General features: G+C 52.1%; 1 protein-coding gene across 1 annotated transcript; it reads left to right on the top strand.

Moving 5' to 3' along the window:
* The first annotated feature begins 6,277 nt into the window (after positions 1–6,277).
* On the top strand, positions 6,278–9,990 carry TMEM218 (transmembrane protein 218). The gene is made up of 3 exons (XM_059829757.1): positions 6,278–6,387; positions 6,466–6,568; positions 9,458–9,990. The coding sequence occupies exons 1-3, from the start codon at positions 6,278–6,280 to the stop codon at positions 9,590–9,592; spliced, it is 348 nt and encodes a 115-aa protein (XP_059685740.1). The 3' UTR covers positions 9,593–9,990.
* The last annotated feature ends 6,485 nt before the right edge of the window (positions 9,991–16,475 follow it).

The raw sequence follows: 16,475 nt of genomic DNA, 5'->3' as shown, positions 1-16,475 counted from the left end.
CCCACGTGCTCAGGACTTGGGGAGAATAGATGTTAAGGGCGACGCTGCGACTTTTGAAGGAAGCTCCCAGGAGCCACACGGCACTTTGACCTTGCTGCTCCAGGCCCAGATGGTTCCCACCACGACTAATTTCCCCGCTGCCACACACAAATAAGGAAGGAAATTAAATTAAAAAAAAAAAACCAAAACGACAACAACAACAGCCGCATCATTTCCAAGCTGCTGCCTGAGGAACAGGGGGAAAACATTGATATATGTCAAATGAAAAAGGGTGAGAGCAAGGTGTTGCGGGGAATAAAACCATAATTAAAACTGAAAACAGGTTTGGCTGCCAAAAAAAGAGCCTTCCTGAAAGTCTTGGGGTCTGCGGCAACAAATTCGGGCCATCTCAGCAGATGCTGGTTGCTCACGATCACCCAACATCCCACTATGGATGGACGTTGGCGTCACCCAACCCTTTCCAATAAGGAGACATTATCGACCGCTCAATTGCGATTGAATTACTACGGATGAACATATTACGGGCACATTAAAGTCTAATGAGCGGCCGGTGATTAATTCCATTACGAGGAATACCAAAAGAACTAATGATGATGAGCCACTTAAAGTGAAGTGTCGAGGGTTTTATTATCGATGACTCCTTGGTTTCTCGCCTAAAAACTCTTGGGTTGGAAGGAGGAAGACGTTGACACGGGTAAAGGCGAGAGGTTTCCGGAAGCAATGACACAAGGAGGTCCCATACTGATACTCTTTTAAGGATAAGATTGACAGGAAATAATGTTTCTTGGAGAAACGTATGAGAAATAGAAGTTCCTTGGAAAAACATCTCACCATGGGCTTTAGCACCTTTGGAATGCCATTATAAAAGCAAATTATAATGTTTAGCATCTCCCCAGACCCTGCTCTTGCCTTCCTTTCTCCCCTCAACCTTCTTATATTCATTTTCCATCAGTTCTTTCAGTCCTTCCTTTAGCTTTGCCTCTGCTCCATCACTTGCAGCACCCAGGGAGGGCTCTCTACAACCCAACTTAAGTCTCTCGGAAAGTTTCTCCTTTCTCTACTCAGATGTGTCCAGGTTGTCAATACGAGGGTCAGATTTTGCCGCGATACCACCCAGGGGCTTTGATCCCATGGGGAAACATCACCCCATGTGGGCATGATGACATTCAAACATCCCCAGAAGACAAGTATAGGACCTTTTTTTGTAGGGTTTTTAGTTAAGTTAAAGCAGTTGCTTTAACTTCGGAGAGCTGAGTATCAAAAAGCCTTATTTGTACCGATGTACAAATTTACTGGACTGAATTAAAATTGCATTTAGTATAAAAAGTCAGCAAAACCAAAAAACAACCAACTTCCTCCCACTCGGGAGCATTTTGAACCTTAATGGGTGATGACAGAGACATACTGTCTTCCTCCATCCACCTCCTCCAAGTGCTTCTTGGTTGGGGTCGGACTCGTCCCACCATGGGAAATGCTTTTGCTCCTCCACTCCCACCCACCGGGGCATTTTTGGGCTTTCAGAGGCATCTCCTCTTACTGGGATGGGATTTCTTTATTTTAAAAGTGACTTCATATCCCATTTTATTATTTTTTGAACGTTGCAGGATTTGTTCTGTTTGAAGTCTTACATCCTCATTTCCCGTCAGGACGATTAAAATTGGTTTCCGCCATCAGCTAGAGAAAGATAATCCAAAGTGGGTTCCTGCGAGAGAGAGACATATCCCCACCGGAGCCATTACAAACACACTCCTATTATTTTAACTTTCTTTTCTTAGGGATTTCTCTTCGGAGAAGGGCAACTTAGCACTTCTTGGCCATACGCGTCCTCCAAGAAGTCGGGGAGAACTATTTAACCTCATGTATTTCCATCGCAGAAAGTGGACGGGGGATTTAAATAGCTCTTGTTTACCACCGCCACCCTCCCGGAGGTATTTTTAGAGGGGTAATCGGATCCTCCTGACGCCTTCGCTTTGCTTTCTCGGGCTCCGCATCCTCCGACCCCATCCCTGCACCTGTCCCGGTTTGTATCCGGGCAAACCGAAACGGGATAGTTTTTTCCCATTGCATTATGCTGGGTGGTTCCCAGTGCACCCGGAGGCTTTGCAGAAGGAGGATGGAGGGATTTGGGTTTGAAAACCATCTCCAAGGCATAAAACCTCGGGCCAACAAAGAAGATGTGGAAATAATGGGCATGGAGGATGAGCAGCACTCGGGGATCCAGCTGTGCCCACCTTTACCCCTCTCTTAAATCAATTAAACCCAGAATAGCCTAAACAAAAAATTTGATTAAGATAATGACAATCAATTACATAAATTTAAAAAATCAATTAAATGAATGAAACATTTAATTAAATCAATTAAACCCTGAATATCCTAAATAATCTCTGAAATATGCCAAAACCACCCCAAAAATACAAATAGCATCCTTCCAGGTTGGCAGATCCCGGGGCCCTGTGACCATCCCACTCCTGCGCGGCTTTGCAGCAAACCTCCGTAAGCAAATTTATGCAAATGAGGAGGTCTGGCAGTTCCTATCGCACCTGAGAGGAAATGATGGGTTTGTACCATCACTGCAAGAGCTCGGCTTTCCCCAGCCGCCATCCCCGGGCTCCCAACCCATGAGAAGCCACCCCAAAAAGGGGGTCCCCAGCCAGGTCCCCACCATCTAACGGCATCCCCATCAGAAGGCTTAAATAACTTTACAAGAGAGTAATTTAACGCCATCCTCAGCTTAAGCTCCATATCTACCGGGCGTGAAATTAGTTCCAGCAAGCTGCAAATTTGCCGCTAATAAAAATATTTAGCAATTCGCTAGTCTTTAAATCAGGAGCAGAATATTTCCTTGCTTGCATCAACGCCTGTTTCCTTTTAATTCTAATATTGGAGCGTCGGGGAGCTCCAGCCGTAAAACTGCAAATTTTACGACTGCACGAAGAGTTTTAAATCAATTCCCCCAGCGCTTCCAACTCCGTCACCAAGAGTTTGACCGTTTAATATCATTTGATATTAGACCATGTTGGCCATGTTGGCCACCGGGATGAGCCGGGCATGGTGGATTTGCAGTTTTTAACTCAAAAAAGGCCACCTTGACCCAAACCCACCCCCTTTCCGGGGCCTGCTCCTTGAGCGGCGTCTTACAAAAGAGCTTTGATCCATCTGATCCTGCCTTGCAGCCCTTGAAGTAAGGTGACCTCTCCGTCCCCCTGGGCCAAGCATTTGATTAACCTCGGTGCTAATTGCATCTCCCTGCCAAGCCCATTTTGTCCAATTCCAGCATCAGGATCTTTTTCATGCCTTTGCCAAGAAATGCCGCAATCCCCTGATCTTTTCTTTGGGAAAACCTACCCGTGACGATGAAGCATCCTTCGAATCGCTCCGGGACAGGACAGCATCTCCCATCCATTGGCGACCACCTGAATTATTTGTGTCCAAATAAATACTTTGTGTTGGGTTTTGCTGGACCGTGAACAGCATCCAGATGATTCCACTTCTCCTTATTTACCACGTAAGGCACGGTATTGCTCAAGAGCCTTGCCAGTAAAGGCTTTACGGTACCTAGATTATTGATATCAAATATGTTGGGCCTGGAATTAATCATTACCGCATTGTTTGTCATAGGTTTGATGTGTCCTGTCCCCAGCACAAGGGTTTGGATGCAAATGCCACGTGGTGCAAGTCAAAAGTCTCGGAGAAACTGAGATCTGCGATATCAGCAGACATCCCCACATCAGCTGTTATCCTGGAAAAAACCACCACAAAAATGAAGTTTCTCCCGGAGTCAAGCAGTCTCTGCAAACAATGCAAAAATCCTCCATTTCTGCTGCTTTCCTACATTTTTTAATTCACATTTTGTATTCAGTATTGCTTTTCCCCCCCTTTCTGGTTTCTTTTTTTTTTACAGGTGCAATGCAACTCTGACACAAGCATCAATTGATGCCAAATCCTAGCAGGTAAAAGCCGGAAAAAATCTTCATTTTAGGACAGCAATAAATTATTCTTTGGCCATAAAATCTAATCTTTGCGTTCAACTGACCAGCTGCCAGAGCAGTCCTGTAAGGCAAATCCCTGTCGAGGCATTTCTGATGCCAGGGGGGAGGCTGAGATAAAGAAGAGGGTGTTTAGGATGACGTGTTTCATTGCAGATGGATTGAGGAAATTTCTAAGGAAGGTTGTGCTTGGAAATATCCCACCAAGGAGGTTTGTTTTCCCGGGTACCTTCTCCCAATTCCTTAGCTGTGGATTTACAGCTTGCCTCCGTCGTGCTCAAAGAAACCCACAGCCCTGCTGCAACACCCTATGTGCCATATAAATAAATATTATAGGGATATTTTGGAGTGTCTTGGGATGCTGGCTGTCATTTCATCTCCAAATCTTAGCACTTGAGTTACCATCAGCCCAACTATGCTGGAAATAACAGACGGGATTAAAACCAACAAGCAACATGGCTAAAACCTGGCCGCTGGATGTGGCTGCTGAGGCATATATCAGATTTATTCTTCGACCTCTGGCCAAATATCTGGGATGTGGCGTGGTCCAGCAGCGGGTTCAATAGCTGGATAATTGAAGCTCTCCGCTGCAACCTCTTGGACTTGCTTAACATCATCATCACCGGCATCAAGAAACTACCAAGCAGCAACAAGAGGAGATGAAGGAGATAATAAACAGTGAAAAGACCCGGTAGATACGGGAACGGATTAAAGATGCCGTTGTAAAAGCCGCAGATGCAAGGTAGAAGGGAAAATTCAGTAAAGGAAAAGCCTTGTTGGCTGATGGGGAAAAATTATCACGTTTAGATAGAAAGCCAAAGGTTGGAAGAGGAATGGCAGAAAGAGAAGGGTCTACGAAAACAGGGCTATGAAGAAATTGGGGGTTTTACAAACTACCGGGGTCCAAAAATGCAAATAAATGGGAAAACAGAGAAAAGTAAAGGGAGATTCTCAAACAACAGGAGCAAATTTATCATTCCTGATTGCCAGCAGGAGCAGGAAGCACAGGAAATAACGGAAAAGAAAGGTTGGGAGAACGATGGCGAAGACGGACATCGCCAACGTGGGGTTTGCAGGGGAAAAAAAAAAACCTCTCCGGTGGGATTAACGGCACGAGACGGTGCAGGAAGGAGTTTACTATCAAACATACGCTTTTAATATGTTGGCAGGCGGTTCCTACTCGATGCCAAATAAAGGCAGGTGTCGGAGACAGTTTGCGCTCTGCTTGCTGAACCGGTTGATGTCACGCCGGCGACTTTGATTTCATCGCAGGAAAAGGCAGGTCGGTGCTACGCAGCTTAATTAATCACCGGTTTATTCCTCCCATTGAAAGAAATGACAGAAAGAAAACAGCAGTTACGTGACATTTTATGCAGTCAAAGTATCATCAGACTTCAGGTAGTCGAGAGGAAAAACTGAATATATCAAAGTATTTACTTTTTTTGGGTTAACTGGGAGACGAGCTGCGGGTACCGGCATAAAGTCATCACCGGCCAGAGTCCGATGGGCAAGATGGGATGGGGAAGAAACGGGATTTAAAGCCAGGCAAAAAAGTGGATGTAAAAATGGAATTGGTATTAAGAGATGCTCGGCGCATTGACGAACCTTCTTGGCTCGGCTTGGAGGCCCTCCACCCCCCGGTGCGGCTGCCCCACAGCAGTGCAAAACCTCGCTGAACCCAGCCGTGTATTAACCAAGCCTGATTTTGGTCCTAAATATTTTGAGAGCTAAAATTCTGGGGTTTGGGGGTCGAAACCTTATTCCAACAGAGATGCTCCCTGCAGCGGGGCGGGCAGGAGCTGGCTGGCGGCTACGGCTTGGGGCACAGCCTATGCAACCAGCAAACGCTGGGTTAATTAATTAAGCACGGATCCGTCTGCAACGGGAGCTGGGGCGGAGGAAATTCCCGTTCCACCGGGTGCACCTCCCAGGACCGGGATGGGAGCCCCAGTCGTGGGAGGGGCAGCGGCTGGAGGAGGGTCCTGTGAGCTCCCTGCTGCCGGGACGGACGCTGCGAAGGACGGGAGAGACAGAGACGGGACCGGGACCGGGACCGGGACCGGGACCGGGACCGGGACCGGGACCGGGACCGGGACCGGGACCGGCACCCGCGTGCACGGAGCGCGGTGGCGCGCCCGCGCCTCTGGCGGCGCGGGAAAAGCCGCGGCCCCGCCCCCGGGTCCCGCCCCGCAGCCAATGGGAAGCGGTAGGCGAGAGGCGGGCGGCGCTGATTGGCTTGGCCGCTGCAGAGCGGCGCGGTTGCTAAGGGGAAGCGGCAGAGACGGAGCGGCATGGCGGGCGCGGCGCTGGGCGTGGGGCCGGGCGTGCTGGTGTTGCAGTTGCTTTGGGGTCTGGCGCTGCTGCTCTGCCTGGCGCTCTCCCGCGCGGCCGGCCGGGCTCGGTGAGCCGCGGGAGAGGAGGGGGTGGAAGGGTGGGACCAGGCCGGCGCTGAGGCCGCTCCGCCCGCCTCTCCCCGCAGGTTCGCCGTGGTGCCGGTGACGCTGGGAGCCGCCATCCTCAGCGCCGCGCTGCTGCTCTTCCCACGGGAGGACGAGCGCCCGGCCGCAGCCGCCGCTGATGAGGTGAGCCCACGCCGCGGCCTCCGTGGCCAAGCGGGCCCGGGGATGGCGGGACGTTACCGCAGGGAAGGCCCCTGGGGCCGCCCTGAGGCCCCGGGGATGGGCCTTTACCTCAGGGATGTGCCCCGCGGGCTGCCCTGAGGCCCCAGGGAGGGGCCTTTACCTCGGGATGTGGCCCAAGGATGGGCCTTTGCCTCAGGGCAGGGCCTAGCAGCTGCCCTGAGGCCCCGGGGATGGGCCTTTACCTCGGGGCTGGGCCCCAAGAGCCACCCCGAAGCGTTGAGGGTGGGCCTTTACCTGGGGATCCGCCCTACGGGTGCCCCGAGGCCCCGGGGATGGGCCTTCGCCTCAGGGGTCGGCCCTACGGGTGCCCTGAGGCCCCGGGGATGGGCCTTTACCTCGGGATGTGGCCCAAGGATGGGCCTTTACCTCAGGGCAGGGCATAGCAGCTGCCCCGAGGCCCCGGGGATGGGCCTTTACCTCGGGACTGGGCCCCAAGAACCACCCCGAGGCCCCGGGGATGGGCCTTTACCTCGGGACTGGGCCCCAAGAACCACCCCGAGGCCCCGGGGATGGGCCTTTACCTCGGGACTGGGCCCCAAGAACCACCCCGAGGCCCCGGGGATGGGCCTTTACCTCGGGACTGGGCCCCAAGAACCACCCCGAGGCCCCGGGGATGGGCCTTTACCTCGGGACTGGGCCCCAAGAACCACCCCGAGGCCCCGGGGATGGGCCTTTACCTCGGGACTGGGCCCCAAGAACCACCCCGAGGCCCCGGGGATGGGCCTTTACCTCGGGACTGGGCCCCAAGAACCACCCCGAGGCCCCGGGGATGGGCCTTCACCTCGGGACTGGGCCCCAAGAACCACCCCGAGGCCCCGGGGATGGGCCTTCACCGCAGGGATCGGCCCTACGGGTGCCCTGAGGCCCTGGGGATGGGCCTTTACCTCAGGCCGTGGCCCAAGGATGGGCCTTTACCTCAGGGCAGGGCCTAGCAGCTGCCCCGAGGCCCCGGGGATGGGCCTTTGCCTCAGGGATGTGGCCCACGGGCTGCTCTGAGGCCCCGGGGATGGGCCTTTATCTCAGGGATCGGCCCTACGGGTGCCCTGAGGCCCCGGGGATGGGCCTTTACCTCAGGCAGTGGCCCAAGGATGGGCCTTTACCTCAGGGCAGGACCTAGCAGCTGCCCTGATGCCCCGGGGATGGGCCTTTACCTGGGGATCGGCCCCGTAGGCCGCCCTGAGACCCTGGGGATGGGCCTTTACCTGTGGATGACCCTGCGCTGCCTTTTTGGACTCCTGCAGCTCCTGCTCTGGTGTAGGCTCCTGTTGATCCATGCTGTATCGCTCATGGAGCAGGGGTCTGTTTATTTCCTTAACAAAATCCCGTATTTATATGCCATTATACATGACCCATAGGGTTTAGCTCCCATTCTCCCATCCCCAGGCCCAAGGGGCTCAGTGCAGGAATCGCACTTATACTTTTATCCCTCCCAGCTGAGCCCTGAGCTCTAAGCAGCTTCTGCTCCCGCTCCTACCATCCCCTTTTGCAGCCTGGTCTACGGCTCTTCATGCTCCTGCCAGACTCCATCTTCCAACACACCCCGGAGCGTGCCTATAGCCACGTGGCTGGTAGTTTTGATAATTTTCCCTCTAATTCTGCAGCCTTTCACTTTCTCCCCACTCTGTTTTCTATTTTAAAGCCCAGTGACTGCGTTTTGGCTCTCTTGTAGGTTATTACCGTGCTCAAGCATGGAGCCATCTGTGTTTTTAGACAGCCCTTTGTCTGTGTTGTCAGGCGTGGGGATCTCCCCCGATTTTGGGTCGGATCAGGCTGCCTGTGCAAGCATTGCCTGAGCTGCGATCGTGAGCTTTCCCAGAGCTCTTTGAGCTTTGAATACGCAAAGTTTTGTGGAGTTTCAAGTGCCTTTTCCTCTGTTCTATTATTAATGCACATTAATTATTGGCCTTCTAGATCTTGGTCTGTGCAAATTCCTACTAAAGATACTTGTAAATTTTTTTTTTTTTCATTTCTCTGCCTTGCATGGGACCTGCTCGTGTAAAGGTTGGAAGTGAGATGAAGGGCAGCAGAGCGTGTGTTTGTGCCCGGGAGGCCAACAGAATTGGAAAGCTTATTTTTTTTTCGGATCTTCAATTGGACTGGACCTGCCCTGACTGTCAATAATACATGACCTGGGCTTTCTGCACCAAAACTCTGCTAATTGGCTAATTAAAAAGTGAAACATGCAGAAGGAGCCGACGCTTCGCTCACAAGAGACTCTTTCCGCAGCAACACCAAGGCTGAGCGTGTGCTAATGCATTTTCTAAAACTGAGTCGGGGGTGAACGAAGCTCTGGGGTAGTCTCAGGAGCCGAGAGGATGATTTCGTAACCAACCTTCTCGCGGTTGGCTTCTCATTGTGTCTTGCCTTGCTGCCGTATCTTCTTTTTTTAATCTTTTTTTTTCTTTTTCCCCCCATTTCCCTTCTAAAGGGGAAGAAATGTGCACAGTTCCTTGCAGTGCTGGGAGGTTTGTGGCCAGGGAGAGCTGCTGCAGGTTTTGACTCGTGTTTCTTCCCTGTGCTTGGTATTGTGTTGCTCTTTTCCTCCACGTTAGCTTTCCCATGAGCGGCTTTTTTCAGAGGAAAGGGGTTCTCCTTTCATTCATTTGTCGCACACCCTGCTTCCACAGAGCGCACCTGTGTCAGGAACAAAAAGCAAGGCGAGAAATCTGGGGGAACCCCAAAGGTTTTCCTCCTGGGGTGATTTTCTTGTACAGTCCTCTTTTCCAGGACATGGCGTGCTCCCTCCAGGCTCCTAGAGCAGACTGAGGCTGTAATGTGTGTTGTGGTCTTTTTCTTTTTCTTTTTTTATTTTTTTTCCACTCTCCACAGATCGTGGACACCTTCTTCATCGGCCGCTTCGTCCTCCTGGCCGTGATGATCCTGGTCTTCCTTGGGTGCCTGTTCCTGCTCCTGATTTACCACCTCATGGAGCCAGTGTACGCCAAACCACTCCGCAGCAGCTAGCAGCAGCCAGAGGCAGCAATCCCTGCGAAGAGGAAATCCCAATTTCATGGCAATAAACCAGGAAGGGAGACCAGGAGACTGTACCGGAGGTGAACGCGTCGGTTTTTCCGAGCTCGGAAAGAGCTGTCGAAGCAAGCAAAGTGTGTTGCTTGCACCCAGCGCTGCGTCTTTCATCTTTAAAAGCGAAGTTTGGACTGAGCATGAGCGCCTTCCTCTCCAGGGACTCTGCAGACTGCAAAGGTGCTTTAACCTCTCTCTTCTCTTCTCTTTTACAGGAGAGTTGAAATCCATGCACTTTGCACTACGCTTGATTCAATGAATTGAACTGAGCCGAGATGGTTTTTTATCGTTATCTGCAAGAGATGGTTTGTTACTGTTCCTTTTTCACCTTAGTTCAATAAAACTCTCTGAGAAACCCCTGCCTCCGTCTTTATTTATTCTCCAGGAACACCACCTTCTGCCGCCCTTTGGTGACCGTGTCTTTGAAAACCGCCTCTTCTCATGGCAGACGTGGGGATTTTTGGAAATTCAGCGTGTGGTTGTGGATCATTGGGGACAGTCCCTGTGGCTGTTTACTCCTCTGTTGTCTCTGTAATTGGCACTGTTCAGCCTTCCTGCAGCATTCCCAGGAAGGAGCTGAATGATCTGGTTTCGTTTGATGAGGGATTTGAAACAGGGGAGTAATCCCTGTTCCCTAAAATCAGAGGATCAAGAGGAGGTTTGTTTCCAGGCTGACTGGAAACCTGAGGCTTTGGAGTGGGGAGGGAACAACGCGTCGAGTAATGCCAAAACGGGCAAATTAAAATCTCCCCTCCACAAGGATGCAGAGGTCTAAGGTTTGTGTGAAAACTTGCTTTTGATGGGAGGAAGTTTCGATTTTGTAACATGTTAACTTAATTTCAGGAAGTATCAAGAGAGGTGGCAAACTTTGGGGAGCCAAAAAGCACTTCATTTAAAATGATAAATGCAAGGGAGCAATGCTCGCTTCTCCTAATCCTATTTTTTTTTAGACCAGGTCTCGCCTCCCTGCGGTAAAGAATCCTGCCAGCCCACGAAAAACCCCTCTTTTTCAAGGACCATGCTGATACCTGAGTGTCTCCCACCCGTGTCGGGACCCCAAGTTGTCATCCTGGGTGGGGAGCCGAAGGCTTACAGTTTCTGCTACCCTAAAATGTAAAAGTAGTGCTCACGCTAGTATGGATCACTGGCTGAAGCCGGTAGTCAACTCCACTACCTTTCCTCTTGGGGGAAACCCACTGTTTATGTTTTGCAGCAGCAGCAATGGGGTCAAATCCCATTATTCTCCCTATTTTTTTCATGGAAACCAGGGGGAACAGCCCCTCTGAAGCAGAGCGTGAAGGCTGGGCCAAGCTGGCACATAGCTCGGCGTCCTGCCGGTGCTGCAAATCAATCTGTTGATAGCAGCGGCTCGCACAGGCTGGGTGTCTGTACTTAACTAGCAATAATTACTGCTTTGCGCTGTCTTAGCAATCCCTCAATAGCGGTGGTTTATTTTCTTGCATGAAATCTCACAAGGATTTTAAATTGCTTGCAGGAGAAAAGCATTTCAGTGGCCCGGAGCATCGTGTGACGGTTTCGGAGCCGGGAAGGAGCCTTTACCATCGATATTGCGCTGGGGAGAGGTTCCCACAGGTGCTGGGTGAGGTGAGTTACATTACGGCTCACGTTTTCCAGCCCTGGAGGGATGAAGCCGCTCAGCCTTTCACGGTTGAGCGGGCAGTGGGTATTGCTGTGAGGTTAAAGCCGAGTACGAGACTGTGCCGCAGCTCTGAGCTGCGTTCAGGGCAATATAGCCAAAAACCTGAGGACAAGAAACTCTCTCATACAGATTTTTATTTTTTTCTCCCATTTTAGAGACTTTTCTTTTGGCCTTTTTTTTTTCATTTTGAACTGAAGATGGTGAACAGTAAATAAAAGAACCGTCCAGTTTCTTCCAGCCCTGTCCTGACGGCTGTCAGTCACAAAATATCACTATCAGGACATGAAAGATTTATAAGGCAGAGCTAGCAGGCTCGGAGATGACGCTTCCCCTGCAGAAAATGCCCCAGCACCCAGGAGCCCTAACTCGGTCAGCTAAAAACGTGTAAGTACATTTCAAAAAAACGCAGAGGAGAGGTGTATCTGCTTTTCGAGCTGCGTAAACGCTCAATTCCTTCCTATCCTGAAGCCTATGTCCAAGGGAGTCGAACTATCGTGTTAGGGAACACGCCGAGCATTTATGCAACACAAGCACGTTGGGTCTCTTGGTGATTTTGAAGTTATGCCTGAAACAAAATTCATATTTAATTCATCATCTTAATAACATTCATGAACACAAAGCTAGTCTCGTAGCTCGCTCCGGCTCCACGCCTGCCGTGTCTTTATTCCCCATGCTTCTGCGAAAGCAGTGGGCTGATTTGGAGAACCTCGATGAGGCCGCGGCGGCAAACCGTGCCAGCCGGAGACAGCGGCATTTTGCCAGGCTTCGAGTCCGACGAATGGGGAAACTGTGGCAAAAGCAGCTGGGGCACTAAAAAAAAACCAACCCTAAAAGCAGAAATGTGAAGCTTCTTCCAATTTTGCGCTGTAAATAAACCCAAGATATTTGCTTTTTCCGTCCCCTTAATCTGTTTGTAACTAAAATCAGTCAAAAGGCTCATCGTGCGGGGGGTACTTTGGAGAGAACGGAAAGCCACGCCGCAGGAGGGACGTGGTGGCTCTTGCACGAGGAAGCCATTTCAGCGCTTTCCCAAAAATCCCACTAATTGGGGAAAGAGCCCTATGTGCTCTCACCCCCCCTCCCAAAACATTTCGAGCTCCATCCTCATCCTTCGCCACCTTGGCAGCGGGGAACGACCGGCTGGATGAACTCAACCCGGGCTCTCTCCGTGTATTTATTTATTCTGGGCAATTCTGCTCCTCCCGGCGCAGGGGCTTTCCAGACGGTTCCTGTTTATTTTTGGGAAAGGAAAGACCGCGTCAAGGAATTGGTATGAGCTGGAGCTGCTTTCCAACCAGCCCCAAATGGTGATTTTTTGCTGCCGTCCCCCACCCAGCTCCTGGAGGAGAATCTCTCACTAGCACATCTGCCTCCGTCTAGCACCCCGATTATTTTTTTTTTTTTTTTTTTTTTTGCAATTAATGTGTAGCAGGAGGGTGGGTTTGGCATAAATCCCAGTTTCTCAGTCGCGGGTGAAGGTGTTGGAAGTTCAGGAGATGTTACAGCCAAGGAGCCCTGCTCCGGCCCAGCTTTCTCCCAAAACTGGAAGCAAATGATCCCAGCTTTCCTCTTGCAGGGTGGGAGCGCCGGGTGCTCCGTGTCTCGAGGAGCCAGCCCCATGCAGGCGAAAAATCATGCTAAATCCCAGCGAGAGAAACCTGCTGTGCCAAAAGGGATGTTTGCGCAAGATACCGCACGCGCCAGGAGGAGGGCGGCCAAGCTGCTTTCAGGTCAGGTGGGAAAACAGCCCTTTTCCCCCTTAAATTCCCTGCCTGGCTTGTTAGAAATGAGCAGGGATGCTCCCGCACAGGGATGTACCTTGTCACGGGCTCATGGGACCCGAGGGCAGCTGCTCCCTCCTGCCTGAGGCCGGGCGGTGGGTGATGCTGGAGCAGGGATGGGGGGAGAGCGAGTGTCTGCAGGAGAAACTCCACTTCTTGATTTAAGGTCCTTGAATGACGGCAATTCCTCACGCCTCGTGCTGCGCTCTGCCGGCACTTAATTACCCTCACTGGTAAAAGCTGGCCTCTTATTTCCACCTTGACTTTGCTGACTTCAGCTTCCCTGCTGTTGAATCCCGCTTTGCCTTTGGCTGCTAATTAAAAAGCCCTTCAGCGTTCGCCGGCTGCTCCTTGCATAGGTAATTACGGACCGTGCCCCAGCCACCTCTTCACCTTCGCAGCAGCTCAGTGGACCGACAGCATTCCTCCAAAATATGTGCAACCCCCTTCCCAGGCTGCCTCCCGGCAAAGCTCAGCCGAAACGGTGTCACTGGGAAGGGCGGGGATGACGGTGTGGTGTCACCTATAGAGAAACGCACAGGGACATGCGCTGTGTATATTGGAGACGGAAAATGCCTGTGGGAGGGTTGAGCGCTGGCATCGGGGAATACGGATGCTCCCCGCACGTGCCACGCTCACCCCAACCGCGTCGCCTGCAGAGAGGAGCCCTTGAGCTATAAAATCCAGGTTTTCCGGGCAGCGTGCTAGGAAAGCAGGCTCCGCATTTACCAAAGGGGCTCCTAACAAGCTCATTTCAGGTGCGATGTTTTTTCCCATCCACAGGACAGCAGCAGACGCGTGTTCACGTTCTCCTGGCTCGCACAGGCCCCTCGCCGCGACGCAGAAGGGGCTCGTGGCAGGGGGAAAAGCAGCAGCCCCTTCTCCAGCAGAGGAGGAATGAGACGAGGTGAGTTGCAGACTTCTCCCAGAGGAGTTCGGCTCGATTTAAATAGTCCTTTGGCTGGGGCAAACCCAGCGGATCCCCCTTGCTTCGATCTCTGAAATCTCAGCAAGATCTGGGGTTTTCTTTGGCATTTGGCTCTTTTTTTTTTTTTTTTTTTTATTTAAAGCTGCCGTGGGCCATCTGCCCTTTCTCCTCACTCCCGGCAGTGCAGCCAAGGCTGCTCAGACTTTCCAAACACGAGTGGGACACGGCCCAGGCCTAAATTTGTCCCGGAAAATCTACGAGCAGCTGAAAGAACATGCAGGAGGTTGGGCGCAAAAAAAAAAAAGGAAGAAAGGGAAAAAGAAAACCTAAACCAACTTGCTTTTGCAATAAACCCCTGTGTGTGTGTCAGGGTTTGTGGGATTTTTTTGCTTGAAAATGTATTTCAAGCCCCCCCGTCCTCCTCCACAAGTTGGTTGGCAATTAAGCAAAGCGAAAGCTCAGTCACACGTGCACCAGAATAACCGTTCTCAGCCTGGTGCATGGGGCAGTGTGGCATCTCTGCTGGCATCGTTGACCCTAGTGTGGCCGGAGGCCACATTTGCGAAGAGTCGTGCAGCCTGGGGATGCCGTGGTGTCAGCCCTTTGTCTCTGCTGAGGACAGACCCTGTCGTGACGCCTCTCCCTATGGCTCTGGGTCGGAGTTTGCCCCAGGGGCGTTTTCTTTTCCTGGGAAAAAGGGCAATTGGGGATTTTGCTTTTCTCTGCCTGCCTCAACATTTTTCCTGCATTCTCCCCCAGGGATCTGCAGGCAGCCAGTGAGTTTTCAAGTCCCATCGAGCATCTCCGGTCAGTGTGGAGGGGACCGAAGGCCATCACTGTCCAGCCACCTCGACCATGCAACTGCCACCCTCCAAGTTGCCTGTCCCCATCATGCCACTCCATCACCTTGCAGGGGTTTACAGGGAGCTGATCCAACTGGCCAGCAGGTTTTCTTCTTTTTTTCCCCTTCGTTGATGAAATCAGCACTTAATAAAATCACATCAGGTCCAGATGTTTTCTCCTTGGGTTAAGATCCAAGGAGGTGAAGTCAATTAGAGTTCAGATTTATACCGGGCATAAATGCAGCCCCTGGTACGCAGCGCTGCTCTCCCCTGGGTGGAGAGCCGGAGCCTGCCTGGGTGCGATCCCTTGAAGGCAAGCAGGCTGGGAAACGCACCCCACGGCTCACGAACACCCCATGCGCCCCGGCTCCTTTCACATCAAAGTTGGGGGCCCCGCCATGAGCACACAGCTGGCCCCCACCTTAATCAAGTGACGCTGCCAGGGCCTCCCAGACCCACCTCTGCCAGGGGAGCCCACATGGCCGGCAGGCCAATGGCACCCATTTAACCTCCTGGGGGTACTGGGTGCCTGTCGGACGGCTGCTCCTAATTAGGAGGCGTCTAACGAAGACCATCAGCCGCCTGTGCTGGACTGAGAGTGGCCACGGTGTGCGAGCAGTTGTTTGCCGTGGCACAGGGGCTGATGCATGGCTATGGGCCCTTCTTTTGGGGCTAAATGGTACGAATTAGGAATCATAGTAATTGGGAAAAATGCTGTTTTGGGGTTGGGTTTTTTTTGCAGTGGGATGAGATGAGGAGCAAAATCAGCTTAATCTGGGCTCAGTGAAAAGTCTTTCATTGCTTTTTGTGGAGAATAAGTGGCACTTTGTCAGTGAGGCAGTGACTTAAGTGATTTGGCGCAGTCCTCCTGGTCCGATATCCTGAAATACTGAGCGCTGGGATGGGGCAGGCTTGCAAATGAGAGGAGAAAAGCAAGAAGGGTGTGATCACTGCCCCCAAGTTCACACAGACCTGGCCGAGCCCCACCAGGAAAGGGCACGGAGTGGCAACACAGGCTTCGCACATTTTTATTAATAAAACGGCCGACGGCGAAGAATCGGCCCAGAAAACCAGTCGGCTGGGACCCTCGGACTGTTCCTCGCCGCTGCCTCTGTCCGAAGCAAACCCACAGTGGCGGTACGAGCCCGCGGGGCTGTGCCTGAGGCCGTGCCTCGGCTCTGCCGAGAGGAACACACTCCCGGCATGCCCCAGCCTCTCTCCTTCCTCCGGGCCTCTTGGCTCGGGGCAGCTCGCGAGGGGGGGCACGTCAAAACTCCTTAAACCTGCAGGGAGAGAAGCGAGCGGCTGAGCGTGGTGGGCGCCATTCGGCAGGTGTTGGGATCAATGATGGGTGCCATGGTGCTGCTGGAGGGATGGAAAGGGAAAATGGCTCTGCCGGGAAACCCCAGCCTCATCTGCACCACAAGCCTGGAGGAGAAGCAGGCGCAAGGATGAGATCCGGACACCGTTTTGTCTCCAGCCAAAGCTGAAATGTCCCCAAAAACTCTTCCCAGCATTTGCACCTCCTCTCCACAAGCTGCTCCGGAGACACCACGTTCCCCAAAGCCCTCTAAGGCATTGCAGTATTTCCACACACCGAGCCAGCTGCTTC

This window comes from Gavia stellata, chromosome 26, assembly GCF_030936135.1.
Source record: "Gavia stellata isolate bGavSte3 chromosome 26, bGavSte3.hap2, whole genome shotgun sequence".
Classification (NCBI taxonomy): domain Eukaryota; kingdom Metazoa; phylum Chordata; class Aves; order Gaviiformes; family Gaviidae; genus Gavia; species Gavia stellata.
This window is presented reverse-complemented; position numbering and strand designations above follow the sequence as displayed.

Bases quoted from the DNA above. Each gene is read 5' to 3' on its own strand.
- TMEM218 (XM_059829757.1), top strand. From the start codon at position 6,278: ATGGCGGGCGCGGCGCTGGGCGTGGGGCCGGGCGTGCTGGTGTTGCAG. The intron at 6,388-6,465 runs GTGAGCCGCGGG...CTCTCCCCGCAG, and splicing joins CGCGCGGCCGGCCGGGCTCG to GTTCGCCGTGGTGCCGGTGA. The intron at 6,569-9,457 runs GTGAGCCCACGC...CACTCTCCACAG, and splicing joins CCGCAGCCGCCGCTGATGAG to ATCGTGGACACCTTCTTCAT.